Here is a 20436-nt window from a genome sequence, read left to right as displayed (position 1 = left end):
TCCCCCAGGCCCACCTGTGGGTCTTCCCCAACCCACACAGCCCTGCAGCAGAGAGAAGGTGATCAATTTGAGAGTGAACATATGGCCACCCTGCAGCACCACAGACCAGCACAGCTCTGCCCCGCGCACCCTTCTTCCTCCAGGAAATTTTCTTGGAACTATTTACACCAGGCACTGAGCTGGTCCAGGTGACTTCTCCTGGCTCTTGCTCCAGACTGACATCCCAGAAACCGTTCCTGCACTTCTAGCTCACAGCTGCATCCAAAAAGTGCAGTTCCACCTGATGTCAGAGCGCCCAACAGCAGAGCTCTGAGCAGGCCAGAAGATAAGAAAACCCTGTTTATTCTGCACAAAAATAGGAGGAAGGAAGGGGAAAATGAAGGGGGTAAATCAGTCCAAGCATTAGCCAGAGGCTTGGTCTCCTGCGGGCTGGCTGCAAAGCCAGGATTCTCCCCAGGGATGGTTCATCTCGCCCACAACGCGGCATGGGTGCTTTGCAGATAGCCCCCCGCGCAGCGCTGGTTGCGCATTGCTTCGTGCCAGGCTCCGGGCGAGTGCGCTCCGTGCTGCGGCCGCCCTGCCCAGAGGCTCCCCGGGAACCAGGGGCTCTCACTGCAGGAAAGTGTCCAGCCTGGCTTGGCTGCTGCTGGAAGAAGACGTGGAGGGAGCTGCAGACGCTGGCTTGGAGACGTTCTTCTTCTTGCTCCTCACTGCTAACGGGCGGATTTCTGCCAGGTTTGTCTGAAGGTAAAACCGTTAAGGGAAGTGCAGACCAGTGCCGTGGGGACACAAGCGATCCAGTACCTGCTGCAGACCAGACTGAACCACAGAGCTGGGACCGAGCCACACATTTGCACCCGAAAACTTGTGCGGGCTTTGCCCTCTACTCACAGCAGCAGAGCTCAGGCAGGCTCCTGTCCCAGGAATCAAGGGATGCTTCCCACTTCTACACTACCCCCTTGCACACAAACCAGCATTTAAGCACATCTCTCAGAGCTTCAAGACCTACCCTGCACATCAGAGGTGGGACACTGCACAGCCTGCAGCCTCCCACGGCAGAGTGACCCCAAGACAAGAGCCCTTGGAGCAGCCAGTCCTCTAACTCACATGGCATCACACAAATCTTCGGAGACACGGAATTAGCTCAGATCTGCTCGCAGAAGTGCAGGGTTACACAAACCAGCATGCCTGCAGCACTCGGGCTATGGCAAATGAGCCGCTCCTCCACCAGCCATGTGCGAGGGGCAGCACTGCCATGGCTGCCCACCTTCTCCATTCGGCTCAGACTAGCAACATAGGCACATCTGGCCCCAGGGGCCTGGCTGAAGCATCTTTAGGCAGGTTTAGATTAAACAGTAGGAAGAAGTTTTTCACTTTGAGAGTTGTAAGGCACTGGAACAGGTTGCCCAGAGAAGTTGTTGAGGCCCCATCCCTGGAGGTGTTCAAGGCCAGGCTGGACATGTCCTTGGGCAACCTGGGCTGGTGGGAGGTGTCCCTGCCTATGGCAGGGGGGTTGGAACTCGATGATCTTCAAGGTCCCTTCCAACCTAAACCATTCTATGATCTCCCTACCACTGGGTACCTCCACCCCTCCTGTGAGGCCACAGGAGCAGCAGCCCAAGGCTTCCCAGCAGGTCACACCTTCCAGCTGATCCCTTCTCTGCTTCAGCCTTCCGGTTTTCTACAAAGACCAAAAACCGCTAGAGCGGTGTCAGAGCCATAGGTGCACCACACACCGCTTTGACAGTGCTGCCTGGGGCAGGAAGGAGAGGGGCAGCCTCCACAGGGGAGGGGACACTGCTGCTGCGTGAGGAGTGGGAGTCAGAGCAGCTCCCCAGCCCCCGGGTGAGCTCAGCCCACCCGCTCCTCACCCGCCGCAGGGCAGGCAGGGCCGAGCAGCAGCATCCCACAGGAATGAAGGCTTCGGCTGCACAAGCTGGCAGGATCATGGCTGGGAAGAGGCTGTGCTACGCTGCTGCCCAGAGATCCCAAGGGCATCGGCAAATCGTACCCATTTCTAGTTGGTAATGCTTCTCTGAATGACCCACCTCTGATAGTGCTGTCAGCAAGTTCAGGTCCTTGATGCCTTTACTGAGCTCAGACTTGTTCAGAGTCAGGTAAGAGAGAAAACTGGTGGTTCCTTAAGGGTCCTAGCCCCCTTTTTTTCCTTGACTGGGGGCCAAGACTCCCCAACATGGCTGAAACCGAAGAGGAGGAACAGACATGAGGTTTCCACAGCATCGCTACTGCCACGCGAGCTGCAGGAAAGGATACAGGCTGTATGAACTTTGTTCTGCCGCCCAAGCCATCGTACCCCATCCTCACCTAGGAGAGAGAAAGAAATGAGCCTGGGCTACCTCTCCTCCTGTTGGTTACGGGGAAGGAGGAGCCTCGCAGGCCACAGGTTCTGGGGAGGGGTTACAAGCACCTGGAAACACTCAGTACTTGTGTTAAGCCCTCACCTTTGGAAAAAGACAGACCCAAGGGAATCAGCAAAGTTTGCGTATCTTGGGCCCTTTCTAGAGCGAGCCGAGCCTTCCAAGCGGCAGGAAGGCTTAGAATTTTGTCACTGGGACTGAGGGATACGAGGAAAACACCTCAAGCTCCAAGGAGGTGAAGGAACAGGACATGGACGGCCATTTAATCTGCTGCCAGGAAGGGAATGAGCATCTGTCATCCCTGGAGCTCTGCAGGGCTGGGAAGTAGCCAGGTTCATGCTCCAAGATTTATTTTCCACACGCTGTATGTGGGAAGGTAAAAGCCTCGTTTGCTTCCTCCTGTAGGGTCACTTTAGGACAGAGGTGTGCGGTGCCAACCCTCGACAAGCTCACCAACTGGACAGTCGTACTTACAGTGCCCATGTTCTTGCGGGGACCCAACAAGCTACCCGAAGATGGCTTCTTGGAGAGAACAGAATTCCTGATGAATGCTGGCATGAGTCCTTTGAGAGCATCATCCTCCAGATCATCTGCCCAGTTCTGTCCCACAAAATAATGAGAAAAGCCCTTTAGCCAGCATGATCTGCTGAATTCAGTCCACATACAGGGAGCGCTAATAACGCCGACAGCTATTTAGGGTAATAGTTACTGCCGTACCACATGTCAGGCCAAAGAACAGCAGCTTCAGACCTCCCACTGGTGCTCACGTGGAGCAGCGCCTGGGAGGCAGGACATTGCGCTCAGCAAGCCCGGGAGAACAGCCCCCCTTTGCTGACCCCTCAGCCCTTGCGGTCAGCCCCACGTTGCGTTTGCCAAGCAGATCTGAGGCAGGATAATCAGCGAGAAGCACGTGGGTCCCCATCCTCCCTCTCCTGCCCAATTCCAGGCGGCCTGAGGCAGCAATAGAGTGTTTCTAGGAGACTGTCAAGCAAAGCACTTTGAAGGATGTACTGTGGTTCCATAGATGGGCCGGTCTATGGTCACAGCGTCTCCCACATGGGGAAAATGGGTCCTTTATCCCAAGCTTATTAACAGCAGAATCAAAGAGGTGATACAGAAATCAAGATTAGTCCTCTTACCTCCACCGTTTCTTTCAGAACTTTCTTTGCCAGGTTTACCACAGGAGGCCTGTAAGAAGCACAAGGAGCAAATCAGCAGAGATTTATTGTTCAAGTGGAGCTGGCAAGGACAGACAAGGCCAAGCAAACGATGACGAAACTTGCAGCACGACATCAGGCAGCTGGAGAGCTATCTGATTTCACACAGCAACTTTCAAAGAAGCGAGACTTTGATCTCCTTCAGAAGCAGAGAGAGGAGGGAAAACTCACGGCTTTTTATCCAGCTTCTGCCTTTTTGCGGGGTTGAAGAGAGATCTGCAGGGCTGATGCTCAGGGGTGTCCACATCAAAAGTGGCATCTAGATTGATCTCATCGCTGTGGGCTGGGCGGTGGAGCTTTGGGTGCCGCAGTTCCACGGGAGCAGGGCTGCAAGGCCACGCAAAGTGTCAGCCATCAAGAGGCCACCGCCTGCCACCCAGCAGACGAGAGGAAGACAGAGCTGCACGCTAAGTGATTGAGTTGCAAGACAGCAGTGGGACCAGGATCAGCACCCCATTCTGCTTACAAGTCACAGAAAGGACAATCCGAATCCCAGAGTTTATAGTCAATGTCCTAAACTACTGTTCACCTCTGAATGGCCTGTGCTGTCGCAGCAGCACTCCGAGCCCAGGGAAAGACGCTGCCCTGAGTACGCAGCCCAGCTTGCTGCACTGGGGTAACAGCATCTGCTCCTCAGAAGAAAGGGTTTGATAACAATGTGAAAAATGCCATTTTTCAGGCTAGGTTCCTCTACCTGGCAAAGATCTCCGGTCCCCGTGTGCCAGGGCATGCTTACTAGAAGGCGAACCCTGAGGTAATCAGAAGAGCAGCTTTAGGGGCATTTCTCTGGCAGGACACAGTGACAAAGCGTTTGTCAAAACCTAGCCCATTTTTCCACCCCTTCCTGACCCACACCCTGCAACGCACACTTTTTCCAGGTAAACCAAACACCATCTTGTCAGCAAGAAGAAAAAAAAACACCCAAAGGAATATACAAGCAACAAGACAACTGTGGTACTGCAATGACTGCCAGACCAGCACGTCTCTGCCTCCCCAGCTGGTTAAACTGTCAGCTCTTACTTTGGACCTGCTATCTCCATCCTTGGCCTAGTATCTGAGGATGCACTTCACTAACCTCTCAAAGACTAGTCGACTGAGTGTCTCTCTGGTTACAGATGGGACCTTCAGAGTATCCTGCAGGATGTCTATCTTCTTCTTCAAACTCTGGAGGGAGGAGGGAAAGCAGACCACAAGTTAAAGGAAAGACTTAGTAGTAGATACTTTGCCCCTTTTCCGTAAATCAGCATCAGCTGGAGCTCAGAGGTGGGGCAGATAAGAGAGGTAAAGTGGACTCGGTAACCTAGTCACTGAGCAAGAGCCAGCAGAACTCCTGGCTTTGCAGCTGCAGGCCATGGCCAGCTGCCAGTTACTGCAGACTGAGGGACGGTATTCTCACCAATATCTCCTTGTCCGCATTCTTCAGATCCTTCTGGGTGCTTTTTAACTCCTCGTTTGTCTTCTCCAACTCCGAAACCGTTTTCTGCAGCTGCAAAATAAAGCCCCCCGCAAACAGCAGAGTGCTGGTTACAACATGTAGGTAAGGGAGACTGCGGATCCCCCAGGAAAGCAGTATGCTCTGCGGCACATTCTACTTCCCCCTGTTTCAGAGCTCGGTTTTCCTGTGGCAGCCTCTGACCAATCTCTCCTGTATCAGAGCAACGGAATGCCTGCCCATTTCCTCAAGCTGCCTGCAGAGGGATCTCCAGGGCCGCTTGCCCAACACAAACCTTCCTATAGCACTTCCCGAGGATTTATGCCTGATGGTGACGGCTTTTCCCTGCTCTAACGCTCGGTGGCCGCATTCCGAATTCCAGCAGGACACCAGAGCACAGGCGTTACAAACCACAGGCTAGGGGATGGTTGTGCATCAGCAGCACTGGCACACGGACAAGCCTGATTCAACAGGGAGGCATGCCAGGAGCAGGGGTCGAGAAGTGGAGTGCTACCACATCAGAGACTTTTGTGGGTTCAGGAGTCTGAGCCAGCCCGCAAAGTGTCGGTACAGTCAGCTCTCCGTCAGCCAAGCCCGGAGCTCCGAGTGCACTGACTCGCATCCTCCTGACCTGAGACGGCGTTTGCAGTTTGGCACTGACTCAGGCAGCAACTCATATAGGGGGTTAACTCATTTGGGGAACAGCACAGCAATCTGAGAACCTCCTTCTCCATTCGAGGGAGACCACAACAGCTACGGCCAGGTAACAAAAATAGGCCAAGTCCACCCACAGTCTCTCACTTTGTCAGCTTGGACACGGGCATGCCCCAGGGAACACCTGCGCTTTGGAGAGCAAGGCTACACACACACACTCTTTTCATGGGGACTTGCTACCAAAACTGACAAAAAGCAATTCCCAACCTGAGCTAACAGAGCCCAGCCAGACCTGGAGTAGGTCAAGGCTAGCAACAGAGGCATGTCAGCAGCTCCAAGGCTCCAAGTTCTGCTCCAGGTCAGGACCAGGTCTGTGCAGAGCCACCTGCACATCCTCACCACACCTCAGGGACCTCTCCTGCCTGGGCCCAGCATCACGCAGGAGCCCTGGCCCGGTTCAGTCAGCTGAAGGCACAAGGCTGGGTGTGACAGTGGTTGCGCCAAGCCAGGGCTAAGCCCTACTCAACTGGTGGTGGTTCCAAACCCCTTCCCGCTTTTCCTAGGGGCCCGATTCTGCAGCTGGAGCTAGCTCACTCTCGGCAGTGTGGCAGGATGAAGGTAGCGCTGATTCCAGAGCCCAGTGGAAGCAGGAGAGCACCTGCGTGCTGCTGCCTTCCAGTCCAGGCTCCCTGCCAAACTCTTGGCTCTGCATATGCTGCCCCACCAGCGTCCCCAGAGACTGCACTCCTGACAACAGTCCATGAGCCTCTCATTCACCGCAGCATCACACCCTGACCCAGAAACCCCAGCCTGACACTTCCATACCACCTGTACCACCCAAGTAGTGCTCGGTATGGGAGGGGGTCACTGCAGAGGGTTTGGGCCACAGTTATTGACAGGAATCTACAGACCAGACGTCACCCCAGCGACTCACGCTCTCCCTTTACCTTGCAGTTGACAGAAAACAGCTCCTTCTTCAGCTTCTCTGTCATCTCACCAGAGATCTTCCGAGCCTCCTTCAAGTTTTCATATTCCCTGCAACAAGACCCGAAGAGTTATGTTGTGTTTACAATAGGATTGAGCTAGAACTTCTCGGAGACAACCCACAACCCTTAATTTGAAGCCCTGGAACTGCAGAGCCAACAGAGAAAACGCAGGAGACAAAGCCCTTTAGGGAACAGAGCTGAGTGTACCAACGCTGACCAAGAGTGTGTCAAACATACCACTACACCATGGGCACATCCCACTACTACCACAAAGGAGAAAAGCTGCATGGGATACCATGAGAACGGGGTCTGAACAGCAAAATGGAAACCAGATCCAGAGACATTTCAGTTGCCAGTGGAAAAGACAGACAACAGAGCAGCCTCCATGCTGGCAGCAAATAGGGGACTTTGCTTTAAGTGACTTTTCAGAGACTTCACATTATTGGCCATGCACATTCATTCCCAATTACACCACAGGGACACTTGCCTCATTACAGCTTTGTATCAAAGCTGCAATTATTCAGCTGCCATCAGAAGGGACCCAAAGAAGCCGTGGTTTTGCCCAGCAGGACCAGATGGATTTCCAGGTAGGGGAGGGCAGCGCTGCAGATTCGCCTTGCCCAGAGAGCGCTCGAACCCACAGCTGCACGGTGCAATGCAGCAGAGGGTACAACCTGAAGCCCCTCATCCACTCATTTCCCCCCAGGCGTGAGAGGAGAACGGAAGGAATAATAATCATCACCTCATAGGTGCACTGACAACTCTGGAGACAGTTCCCATGGTGACACGCATGTCACTACAGTGACAACAGGAACAGTTCAGTGTGACAGGCTCCAATCTAGGTCCCCAGGATCTGTCAGTCAAAACCCAGCGGAGGCCCAAACAGGCAGCGAGAGCCCCGCAGAGCCTGTGTGCATGCCGGTTCTCGGCAGAGGGTTCTCCCTGGGCACACCCAGGACAGCACGAGCCGGCTGCGCCAAGCCTGTGGCACCTACTTTTTCAGTGAGACACAGTAGATCGCAAGCTGTTCCACCGCTGCCTGCCCAACTCCCATCTCTCTGATCATCTCCTCCACTTCAGGGCGCTGGCTCTGAAGCAACAGCTCAATCCTGAAAAGGAAAAGAGAAAAAAAATGTACCCTCAGCTCACGAGTCACAAACAGAGCTTGGGAAAGAGCCTGGAGCCCTGCTTCCCTCCAAGGAGCTGGTGCAGCCTAAGCTCCGACTGCAGGCACTCTGGATGTTGTGCAGGGGGTAGCAGAGACAACTGCCCCACCACCAGCAGGGCTTTTTGCTAGGGAAGAGGAGCACTAGGTGGACAGACTAGAGAAGGGGCAGCTGTACACACACACTGCACGTGGGGCCAACGTCCCAGGTTTTGGGTCGGATAGCCCTGTGGCCAACTCTGTTCCTGGGCTGGGGCTCTGGACGTGCAAGGGCAGGCAGCGGTTTCCAACCTTATGGGGTAAGATGATCCAGCACGTGGAGGGGGATGTTGCAGCAGGACCCCTCCCTCCCTGAGAAGGGGAGAGGCGTGCAGCCCAGCCTGCAATGCCCGGTATCTCACCGCTCCATGGTTCTCAGCTTGTTTCGCAGACGGCGGGCCTCTTCCTTTGAACTTCTGTTATCCTCCTGCTGCTGCTCCAGGAATTTCATCTGCTTCTGCAGAGAAGCAAGCGCATACAGACCGTTAGGAAGGCTCCAGGGATTGTTAGAGAAACATCCTGGCTTATGCGCACTGCGGGCAGCTGGGAGCGTACATTGGCTCTTAATGCTATCACCACCTCAGCAGCCCAGGATTACGGAGAGTTGAGCTCCCTCCCCGCTGCACCCCTAGCTCTGCTCCTTGCAAACGCAGCAGGGTCTCAGTGCTAATCGCAAGACGAGCCTGGCGCTGAAACTGCACCGAAGCCTCCTCTCTGCTGGGGCTGTGCAGTACCCGGTCCACAGCGACAGTTTGTTTTTCAAAAGCAAGGGAGTCCATGGCGAGAAAACCTTGCTAGTGCTTTCTCCTCCACGCACAGCTGATCCCTTTTGCTTTAGCCTCCCGATTCTCCTTGCCATTAGCTGCTTAAAGCATAAATAGGAATGCTGAGTGGGTTTCTTCTGGGACATCTCAGCCAAACCAAACACCCACCCGGGCACTTCTCTCACCTGCGTGGAGCGGCTGCAAGCCTATTGCAGCCATCACCTTTCCAGGCTCTCCAGCAGCAGGCAGCAGTAACGAAGAACCTCAGCTGAGCTGAAAAAGCACAGATCTGCAGTGTGGCAGAGGACCGGGGAAAGCTGGCCTGAATTAGCACCGTTCCAATGCATCTGTGTTGTCTCGGTTTGTGCGTGCCTCCGCACCTCACGCAGCGCCTCCGAAAGGCTCTGGGTCCGGTTTCAGCACAGTGTTGACTCCAGGGAGAGGCCCAGCCAGAGACCATCACCTCATAAAGCTCCCTTCCATGCAGAAGTGAAGGGATTTTATCCGCTTCCTACCACAGAAACCAAACAGCTGTGAAACTGCTGGGACTTTGCAGAGGGACAGCGTTGCAGGTTCATGTGTTGCTCTTGCTTAAGCACAGCCCATCTTTGGCTTTTTCTAACTAGAGCTCTCCACACCTCAGATCCCCAAAGCGGTGTTTTGTGCCAGGCTGGAGCAGAGTCCCTAGCCTCAAAAAAACCCCCACAACAAGGGTCCGCCAGCCGCTGACAGTGCTAGCAGAAGACAAGAACGGCTCGCAGCCTGTGGGCTTGACCTGCGTCACAGCTAGTTAAGCCTGTATTTTTCACTGCAGAAGTTTAGTGCTTTAATCTTTAATGATGCAGTATAAGACAGTGCTTGGCATTCAGCTCGGAAACCCTGTACACCACAGAAAAGATACCTCCAGGTCCCTAATCCGTCTGCCCTGCCCAGCTTTCATTAAAAGGACTTAAGCACACACAGAGGGTTTTGCAACAGGCAAGATAACCACAGACCCTCCTTCTGAGGTGCCAAGGCAGGAAAGCCAAGCGCAGAGATGTTGACTTGAGCAGCAAGCACCAGCTTCCACTGTCATAATTGTTTCTGCAGGAGTAGAGAGCATCAGAAGCATCCTGCCACAGGTACACCCGGGATCCCAGGAGCATCTCCGGCATGGCACAGGCCCAGGCTACCTTTACACCCACGCAGATTGGATATAATCCCATGGTCAGCCAAAAAAAGTTGTGCTGCCTCACAGCAAGGCCTGTCTGGCATTAATTCCTTACTGTTAATTCCTTCTGCCCTGTGACAGCACCCCAGTGACAGTGTCAGGCAGACCTCCTGGATGGGTTCCTCTCAGGAGGAGCCCAGCTGCAGGTACCACAAGACGACCCCGCAACCCATCTACAAGCTCTCCCTGGGCCACTTGGCTTTGGAGGTCAAGGAACACGATGCAGTCTAGTCTATTGGGTCAGATCCATAGTCCAAGGGACAGAGGTCTTGGGAAGTGCAGTTGACTCCTACGCTGCCTTTCAGCCTGCAGCTCACAACCCCACTGGCCTGAACCCCATTCTTCTTGTGACGGGCACATCATCTTAACACGGTGGAGACTGCCCATCCCAGCCCACCGCCAAGGAAGAGCCGCGCTGCTGTCTACAAGACAGCCCAACAAAGCAGTTCCTGCTCTCACCCTCTTCCACTTGCTGTTTACGCACAGTACATGACTACACACTGAGTCACTGCACGCTGAAACACAACAGAAATATTTGATCCCTGGACTTCACACATTACTAACCTAACCGAAGGAAAGCCCTGGCAACGGAACAGAGACAGGAGAGTTAGCTGGATCAAATCCCACTCAGCTGAAGCTCGCAACTCCCCCTCCATATATTTCAGTTTGATTTCTCCTCCAATCAAACTAAGAAACTAATTTTCCTTGAATCCCGCCTGGCCTAAACCCATTTCAGAAGAACATTCCACCGCAGGGAGCCAGTGTTTCGGCAATGGGGCGTTGGGGCCAGTTCCCACTCTGTTCATGCTGCTACCTTTACGATCAGCGCTACCACTTCATTAGCAAGGCTCTGCCAGCATCCCCCAGGCTGGGCTGGCGTCTCTCCCCCATCTCAGCCACCTCTGCCTTGAGCACGCAGCCACTTGGATGCAAATCACAGGCCCTGGCTTTTATGCCTCCGAATCACCCCTAGGGTGGAGTGCGCTCAGGACCTCCAGACCAGGGACGCCACTTGCTTTGGGTTAATAAACCCAACGTGAAAACCCAGTTACGCTGCTCTTCTGTCTTTCAGAGATCAAGGAGACAGGAGTCTCGAGGCATAAGATCCAAACTCCCACCAGCACAACCTCTTTACTAGCAGGGCCTGCAGAGACCTTCAACAAAACTACCACCAACTGTGCAGTGGTTAGTGCTGAAGTTCTGCCAGAGCCGAGAAAGGTACCTTGAGAGAGGAGCACAGCATCTCTGTCTCTCCCAGCACTTTCTGGAGCGACTCTATTGTGGCATTCCGCACATCCAGAGTGTCCCTCAGCCCATCCACAACAGCTTGGCATTCCCGCTTTTCTTTCTCTGAAAAAAAAAAAAAGAAAAGAAAGAGAAAAAGGTCATGCCCCAGTAACCCAGACTTCAGCTGCCCCACAGCAGCAGGAGCACAACAGACACCGCTTGCATTCTCAGGCTCCAGGCTGCTTGGGGCCGTTCCTGTAGAGAGCCATTTCCCTAAGTGCTGGCTGCACCAGGGTCTGTACTGAGCAATTGCTTCTCCCAGTGCCAGCAGGCTTCAAGATTTTCTTCACTAAAGATAACAAGTTCCCTTTAATAGCTTTCCAGTGCCAGCCCTGCTAGCATTAAGCTGATGCATCTTAACCCTTGCATGCTCTCAAAGCCAGGCTTGCACAAGGAAAACATTTCTCTTGAGTTATGCCGAGCTGTCACAGAGCTGGAGAGCCGAGCCCTGAGCTCAGCCTCTCCACGCGGAGCCTTACGTGCAGGGAAGCCCTTCGGGGGCCATCGGGCAGCTGCGTACAGCGATCCACCACGCTGCTGCGTCACCACGCTGCTGCAGCTACCCTCACCGCAGCACCTACGTCGAAGGGCAAGAGGCAGTAAAGCAGAGCTCTGCTGGGCACTGGGGACTTTGCAGGACACACGACAGCTTGAGTAGATTCCCCAGAGCACCCACTTCTTGTGGGTCACAAAACCTTTGAGTCCTGCTGTCCCTTCCCCAGGCAAGCAATCCAGGAACAAAGCAGGTGCCTCTGACCACCAGAGAGAAGGTGGTGGAAAACAACACCAGATTTCAATTTGTTTTGTCAAGACAAGGGAAGAACAGTTCACAAAGCAACAACCACCGTCACGAGCTGACAGACCGAAGCAGGGAACAGCCAGCATCACCGGAAAGCTCGGATCAGCTGGGCAATGAGGGAAAGCAGCAACCCCTCCGTTTAACCACACTGAGAGCAGGGTAAAGTCTTCAGCTCAGCATCTTCTGTCTTTGCTAAAATCATCAGTGGCTCCAGCCTGACGATAGCAGAGAGACAGCCAGTGCCTTTCCAAAAAGCTGTTTTTCCTTCCAAGCAATCCAGTTGCAAATTTGCCACCACGTCCCACGGAAGCATGACCTGCAGTGCAGCTTCACTGCTCGATCAGACAGTGAAAGAACCACGTGGGACTGGGGAAGAAGAGCGGAACCTATCCCAGCAGAATCATGCAGGTGGCTAGGGAAACACAGATTTCTTTCCGAGTAAAGCATTTTTCCTCCATTGATCTGAATAACCCTTCCTCAGAGGCAGCACAGCCTGGAGATGCTCCCCTGGCATTTGCAGGGACTCCACATCCACCAAAAAAGTTCGGGCTTCCCCCTCCTCCGTTCCCGGTTGCCCAGAGGCAGATGGCAGGAGTCAAACCTCCCCGTGCTGCAGGAATGAGTTTTCAGCTCATTCACAGTGCCTCCCACAGCGCCTGCTGGGTCTGCTCGGAGCTCCGCACCTCTAGAGCCATTTGCAAGCTGATCAGAGACTGGCAATTACACAGCTCCTCTACAGCGCACAGCACAGAGCACATCTTTAAGTGAAGAATTTATACACAAGAACCACCAGAGAGCAGAGTGCCCACAGCAAAGGAGGCAGGAGGTGGGAAGGAGCTTCTCATCTCCAATATGAACAGAGAATGGGACAGGGAACGTCAAATCCAACCTCTACTCACCAGAAGCCGAGAAGATGAGCAGGCCTTCAAGCAGTTTTTCTTGGATAACATCCTAGCAAGAATCCCAGCCACCTTCCCCAGAAGATCTGGCTCTCTACCAAGTCACTAAACTCAACCAAGCTGGCAAGAGAACAGGCCTCAGAATAGAGACACGCAGACCGTCCAATTCTGCTCTTGGGCTAAGGACCGAATCCTCAATCTACTGGCTATTCATGTCTGTCTCGTGCATGCAGGGAAGGCAGAGGAAAGACGACTCTCGGGGCGTGGGTGAGCCCCCAGCATTCTTTAGATTTTTTTCTCTTCCCTTCTGCTAGCGTGTCTTTGGATTTCTGTCACTCAGACTGACATTTTTCCTTTCGCTGCTCATGACTCATGTTCTGATGACAGGCTGCCTACAGACGATGCTTAAAACCCATCGACAAGTCTCCAGGGCTTTTGCTTTTCCTGCCTCCCTCAAACATCCTCTAAAATTAAAGATGGGAAAATGGAAACGCGCACACTGAACTCCGTCTGCTCTTCGCGCGACACATGTGGCACTGCAACAGCCAAACAAATCCAAAGCCCTCCCACTGCTGCTTTTGGGCATCACTTTTACCCCCTCATCTGTTAGAGGGAACTAGCCTTTGCCATACACAGCTGTGAGTTTCCCAGTGAGCAAACCAAGGGTTTTGCTTTCAGCAAGCCTGCTCCAGATATAGCTGTGCTGCACTGTTGTAGCTTGTGATTAGGAAGAGGGGCAAAAAAATTGCATCTTTGCCTCTAAATTCTGCAGAGAGCTCCCCAGTTACAGCAAAGCTGGGCCAGGCTGCAGACTCCGGCTCGGTCATACAAGCTTTGTACAGCTTTAGACGGTCTCGCTTTGGATAAATCTCTGAAGAAGCTGCTCCAGCAAAGCAGTTTGCAGCCTGCACCATGCCCTTGACTTCATAGGGGTTCCTCAAGCTTGGACAAAGCACCTAGCGCAGAAAGAGCCCAGGACCCAGCGATCGCAGGCTGCTGATCCCCAGCAGGTGAAGGAACTCACCTTTCATGGAGAGCTGAGCCTTCACCTTGTCCAGTTCATTCTGAAACACAACACAGAAAAACTTGATTAGGAAACACCCTGCAGTGGAGCTGTCACCAGATCCTAAAAGGACCTGAGAGGTTTCTCGGCAGGACATTTGCACTGGCCAGGTGCTAAGAAGGGAACATGGTAACAGCAAGCACCAAGTTACACGCACGTACTATCACAGGGAACGCGAAGAGCACCTCCAACTGGCATTCTTCAGGGGGAGAAAAGAAGAAGATCCCAGTTTTGTCTTAGCCTTGTCAACCTCGTGTTTCTCACACTGTCAGTCATCTTGTTTTAGCTGAATAATTTTGGAAAGCTCTCAGGGAAACACAGGAAATCAGACAGGAACAATTTTTATAACGTTTTACCTAAACAAGGCAATAAGGCAGGGATGTTGCCAGACTAACTGGATTGAGAGCTGCTTTGAACTGAAGTGAACTTTAATCAGGTGCAGGTGGGAGACAGGAGGGCACGTCCAAACGCCTGAAAAAGTAACCAAGCATACGATCAAAAGGCACCAGCTTGCGTTCTGACAGACACTAAAGTCACTGCAGTTCGGGACGCTGATATGAGCTAACAGCTCAGTCAAATGGCCATAAACAAAACGCCGACAAACCAATCCATATCAAACCAAGGGTGTGTAACGTCTCCCGGGTGTCACAAAGGTCTGGGGAAGGTCAAATATTTCTAACGCTTTCATTAAGAATCAGAAAGAGGGAGCAAATGTCCCATAGTTTAAATTCTAGATAATGATATGACTTAAGAACACTGGCAAATAGCCAAAGGAAATGTAAAGAGGTTACAAAGAGAAGCTATTTATATTTTATATATATATTTTTTTAAAAAAAAAAAAACAGCAGGAGAGAGAAATATATACAGGAAAGAGTCAACAGAAGATGACTTAAAAAGCTGTGTTAGAGAACTGCAGAGGAAAGCACATAACAAGTCAGGCAGGAACTGCAGTGGAATAAAACCACAATAAAATGCCAACACAGTACTGAAGCAGAGCACACAAATCTGTGCAACCCAGAACGCTACATGCAAATCTGAGCTGAGAATAGCACCACCAGTGACCACGGATCTGACAGGACCAGAGCAAAGCTCTGCTAGTGATAATAAAGGCAGGAAAAAGAATATGGGATGTAAAGCTCGGTAAGCAGAAGGGACTAAATGCAAAGCCTGGCAGAGCTGCCTTGGATTTGCCCCTGGTGGGACAACAGCTGGAGGGCTGACATGGAATTAACTCTGCTGCAGGAACTATCCTGAAGTAGCTTCCTCAGAGTCCTATTCAGGAACGATTAGTGAGCTCACAAGATGTGCTAATTAGCACGATAGCAAAGAAATCCCAGGCTACTGCGGGCAGCTATGTAACATTACCTCATTCATCAACTTAATCTGAAATCCCTCATCCTCCACCACCGCTCCTAAAGGCTGCTCCCAGTTTTCACTCCTGTCATAGCAGCTCTTCTCTCTCTGCCAGCCTGAGTTGCAAGACCACATTTTCCTTTGCAAGATCAAATAAGTTTATCCTGACCACACGCAGACAGCTGTCCTCCCAGGTTTCTACCCTCCCCAGCAGGTTTACAGGCAGGAGTCCTCCTCCTGCCTCCTTTTCACTAAGCCAAATGAGCCGAAATCTCCTAGTCTTCTTTGGAAGAAGGGCTCTCAGGTCCCCAGATCACAAGCGACTGGAAGTGCCAGTTTCCAGATGAGCCTCACCATGGTGTTACACCCCAAAACTCACACCTTCCCTACTCTGGGAACAGTCACGTGGAGACTGTTCTGATCACTGAGGACCATCTTTAAGAGCAACACAGGATAAACCAAGGCTCAGCACCCAGAAATGCTTGGACAGTGTTCAGCCTGTGGTTTGCAGCTACTCCAGGGAACCAAGTTCCCTCCGGCGTTTCGGTTGAAACTGATGCCTGGTGGTGGGAAGCAAAGCAACTCCAGCACTCCTTTGTCTGTAAAAAATTCAGAGCAGAACTGAGATTGAAGAATAGGACCAAAGACAATTATTATCCAAAAGATACTTTGGATAATTCTGCAGTAACACAAAGATGTTTCAGATTATGAGGGAGCTCTTCTGATCACTTATAGCTGAGTGCATAAGACCAGTTCTCAGGAGAGCACCCCAAGCTTGTCTCCCCAAGACAACAAGCGCATCACAGCTATGCGCTCAGCTTTCCAGCACATTGAAGCACACTCCCTTGCCCCAGTCCAACCTTTTCATGGCAGGAGGCCAAATGCTCATTTCAGGACATCTGCAGGCTGCACAGATACAGCTCCAGTTGATTACAGAGCCAAGTACCACTTTACGCCCAGGCTCTTGGAGGGACAAGCAGTGGATAGGAACAAACACTGTATTTGGGGGCTTTTTCAGGTGAAATCACTTCAGGCTGAGGAAGTCACCAATTATTATCTCAGCTTCTAAAGAGTTTGAGGACAGTCCACCATGTGTCTGCTTTGCTGAACTCCTGCCCAGGCCAAAAGCAGATACTGCGTGAGACAGAACTCCAGTCTAGATGGACATTAAATCCCACCCGTGATGGTCACCCGTGTTCTTAAGGTGCTCCATGTCCTCCAGAAACAAGGCAGCACACAAAATACAACAGGTGACAAACCAGCGTCAGCCCAGCAGCAACCCAAATTAGCGCACGGGGCAGTAAATACTCATACAAACTGACTACGCTGATCTACACAGAAAATATTTGGTTCTTTCCCATTAGGTAGCGACCTCAGTGCTCTCACTAGGAAAGCTGCACACTCAGGGCTGGATGTTGCTCTGACGGCCACACAACAAACTTTGTAGGAACACGATGAGTTACCACCAAGCTTGTTGTGCAGGAGCGGCTCCAGAGTCCTGCCCTTGAGCAAGGGAGCAGTTCTTCAGCACAGCCTGCCTGGAGGGGAAGGCTGGGGAAACCCATCTTTGTTCCTGGGGTAGGGGTGAGAGGGAACAGAAAGCTTTTCTAGGGCAATTTTCTCCAGTCAACCCATTTATGAGTCACTCATCTATTTACACTTGCAAGAACAGACCTGAATATGTAGTAAAGATAATGTTTATTCGCTCTGAGCCATTGCTTTGCTTCTAGGGCACACAGCTTCAAGTGCCCAGAGATGCTTTTTCATTTCCTCAGCACACATACTTTGGCCTTCAGTTTCTTTATTAGCAGTCGTCGAGAATGACAGTCCTACTGACATTATAGTCTGGCTGGCTTTATTTTAAAGCCATACGATATACATATAGCATTGTCATGGCAACTGCTAATTATGGTAATTGCTGCACATGCTGATTCTAAACACAAGAGGGTACAAGCATCCCATTATACCAAGGTCAACCAATTACTTTTTTTTGGAACACATAACTCTGAGACATAAGGAGCCATGCTTCATCCACACTAAACAAAGGAAGAGAACACGGAACAGCCACTCAGCATTCATCCTTTCTCACCTCCAGCTCTCCACACCTAAGGGTGCCACTTAGCGAACATCACCCAGCACCCCAACTCCAGCCAGGATCCGCCCCCAGGGACCCAGCCTTAGCGCTGTCCACCACTGCTGATGCAGCTTCAGGCAGTCCCTTTCCCCATTTCGCTTGGGGAACCAAGACTTTATCACCGCCTTGCCTCAGTTCCTTACAGTTTGTGCAAACGAACCTACCCGCACAGAAATGAGGAGGTGGCACTTCCTCCAACAGCCCCTCCTTTCCAGAGGTGTTAGCAGGGCTCGTGCACAACCGAGCCACAGACACCAGCTACAATTCATTGCATTTGGGATTTTCCTTCTCCTGCCTCTTGGAAAAGCTTTGTAGCTTCATCCCTAAGGTTTGAGACCCAAGAGAGAAGCAGCAGTTGGATGTTTATTTGGTGTTGCTTCAGGAGGTGCCCAAGCAAGGTGAGAAGCAGAAGGAAGAGCAGTGAAGTAGAGAGGCGGCTTCTTGAGTCGCCACACGAGATTTGGTCAGAGGGAACTCTAACCTACCACATGGAGACCTCTTTACAACAAAGCTGAGACTGGGCAAGGACCAAGAGGGAAAAAAGAGACAGGGAGGAGGCACTGGTGTGCTTCAGGTCTGAAACATGAGCACAGCACAGCAAGCACTGGCTCAGGACACAGCTGTTGGCAGAGGACCGTCAGCCCAGGCCACGCTTCCAAGATGCTGAAGCATCACACAATGGAAGAACCCAGTCAAATTACCTGCAAAGTCTCTGCATCTGGTGCTGTCTGCTCCTCCAGGGCAACATCAAAAAACAGCTTATTGATGATGTGTCTTTTGCTGACCTAAACACAGGAGACAGAAGAGGTTGATGAGCATGGCTATGGAAACACAACGGATATGGAAGACAATCAGAGAGTGAGAAGGTACCATCTTGTCATAAGGCTGTGAAAGGCGAGTCAGATCACATTCTCGACGCCATTAGTGACGATGCTCTGCTTTGGCTCATCAGCCCAGCAGCAGACCCCCCACTCAGTTTTGAGAGCGTGACTCCAGCCAAGCTCCTGAGCCACGGCAGAAAGATTCAAGCATTTCTGAATCAAGCGCAGTCTGTTCTCTGGCAGCTAAGGCCCAAGCAGCTGACGCTGAGCTAACATGATGCCAAATCCTAAGACAGAAGTACGTGCTGCTTTCTGCAGGCAGAAGGTGCTGTAATTGAATTTGATAGCTCTCCACACCTCCCCCATGCAGTTACAGCTTTGTGTTTTAAGTATTATATACAGTCATGACACCAGCTAATTGCATAGTTACTGCTACATAAGATGTTATTTCGCGATAACTCCATGGTAACCCAGAGATGTAAGAGGCAGTGAAGAACAGAGGGAATCAACAAGTCAGGGAAGGAACAAGGGCCAAGACCTTGAGAGGAAGAAAAAAGCACGAACATAGAACAAGCCCAAGCTGCAGCTGGCTAAAAGCCTACATCTGAACATGAGGCAACACCTCCTGCAGCCACTACGCGCCATGCTGGAGGCATCAAGGCTGGTGATACAAGGGACTTCAAAGAAGTTCAGGTCCTGATGAAGTCACTGGATGCCCAAGCCTTGGCTTCCCATCTCAGAAGCAGAGCACATCCTTCCTTCCCACCCCGGCCTTGGTTTTCTCAATGAAGGGCCAAGTGCTACAAAGCAAGGACTCAATTATAAGGACCACGTGCAACAGAATGGGCTGCTCACCTGATGGCAAGCAGCAAGGTACTCTAGAAATGCAACTCTGATGTTCTGATTAACCTCTTCCAGCCCTTTCTATCATCATGCCAATAATTACTCGGCCTAAATAAAAGCCGTGAAGACCCAGACACCCTACCTAAAGAAGCTACAATCCGGACAGCAGCAGGGCACCCTTGGACCACCTCTTCTGCTCAGAAGGGTGGCTGAGGGGAGTTCACCCTCTAAGCCTTCAGCGAGATATTTTTGGGGAGAGAAAGTTCTCTCCACTTCATATCATGAACCTTTTTCTTGTGTCTGTGCAGGCCCAGACCACAGCTCCTCAGTGCCCTTTAGCAGAGCATTGTGCCATAGAAATGCAGAAGTGTACAGAGGTGATGGTTTTACCTGGATTCGGCACTGCGGGCAAGTCCGGCTCGGTGCTGTGTCAAACCACTGGGTGAGACTGAGAAAGGAAAAGAAAACATATGGTAAATCTTTAAAATCCAGGAGCACTGCTCCCAGGGGCCACCCCTCAACTCACCAGGAGACAGCAGGATGCGACTCCTTTTTACAAATTAAAAACAGAAACGCAAGCATTTAGTCCAGAGGTGCAGCTAACGGGAACGCTGTGTTCCAGCAGGCGCACTCTACCTTTGCCTACGAGACAATTCCCAGCTGAATTTAGCGTGTGAGCTTATCTTTACCAGGACAGAGTTTTTACAGAGCTCTGATCTCCCTGGGAGAAAGTCTTTGAACAACTGTAGCTTTGCAGGAGCGAACGGATCCACATGCAGAGCGGCACAAGAGCTGCTATATCAGGATATGACAGCCAAGAGATCCCCAGTTTGGTCAGCTCCAAAGGGTGCCGCTGACACCGAACATGTGTCTGCAGAGCAAGGGAGACTGGGCCGGTCTCTGCTCCAAGATGATGAATGCAAACCCCAGGAGAGCTACTAACACATTTTGCAAGCAAGCCATCATGTCACACTCTGAACAGTTTATTTTTGGAGCAGGATAACAATCTGGAGCTGGCAGGTTACCTTTGGAAGCTCTCGCTCCTCCGTTGGTTGTTAGAGGAGAGCGAGCCTGAGCTGTGCTGCTGGTTAAGTGACCATCGCACCTGTGAGCGACAGTCCCTCTCCAAGTTCCTTAGCCAAGGAGGAAAGCAAATGCCCGCTCCCTCCCTGTGTGCAGAATTCATTTCCTCAGAAGAACCATTTCCTTCCAACACAAACACTTGCAAAACAGTTCCAGCAGAAGCATGAAATTGCCTGGGAAGCTTCACTCATAATCTAACACCGCTCCTTCCAGATAAACACCCTATGTAGGAGCAATCTGCTGGCACCGGCCCTCCCAGAGAAGGAAGGCCACAGGCAGAGGAGTGACAGCGCAGCCGAGGCTCCTGCG

At 51.9% G+C, this 20436-nt stretch overlaps 2 protein-coding genes across 2 annotated transcripts in view; both read right to left on the bottom strand.

Annotated features, from left to right (window-relative positions):
- Window positions 1-609: 609 nt before the first annotated feature.
- On the bottom strand, window positions 610-19626 carry TRAIP (TRAF interacting protein). Its single transcript, XM_009891306.1, has 15 exons — window positions 19571-19626; window positions 19435-19492; window positions 18082-18165; window positions 13855-13894; window positions 11068-11195; window positions 8234-8328; window positions 7663-7776; window positions 6629-6716; window positions 4992-5081; window positions 4671-4759; window positions 3767-3922; window positions 3518-3566; window positions 2853-2978; window positions 2275-2325; window positions 610-741 (listed from the first exon to the last, which is right to left on the bottom strand). Exons 1-15 carry the CDS (start codon window positions 19624-19626, stop codon window positions 610-612), a joined length of 1356 nt encoding a protein of 451 aa, XP_009889608.1.
- The window catches only part of CAMKV (CaM kinase-like vesicle-associated), a 6078-nt gene continuing 5268 nt past the window's right edge, over window positions 19627-20436 (bottom strand). Inside the window, exon 8 of the mRNA XM_009891305.1 lies at window positions 19627-19686. Coding sequence (XP_009889607.1) covers window positions 19627-19686 — 60 coding nt within the window. The remainder of the gene's footprint in view (window positions 19687-20436) is intronic.

This window comes from Charadrius vociferus, unplaced genomic scaffold, assembly GCF_000708025.1.
Source record: "Charadrius vociferus isolate BGI_N301 unplaced genomic scaffold, ASM70802v2 scaffold758, whole genome shotgun sequence".
Classification (NCBI taxonomy): domain Eukaryota; kingdom Metazoa; phylum Chordata; class Aves; order Charadriiformes; family Charadriidae; genus Charadrius; species Charadrius vociferus.
This window is presented reverse-complemented; position numbering and strand designations above follow the sequence as displayed.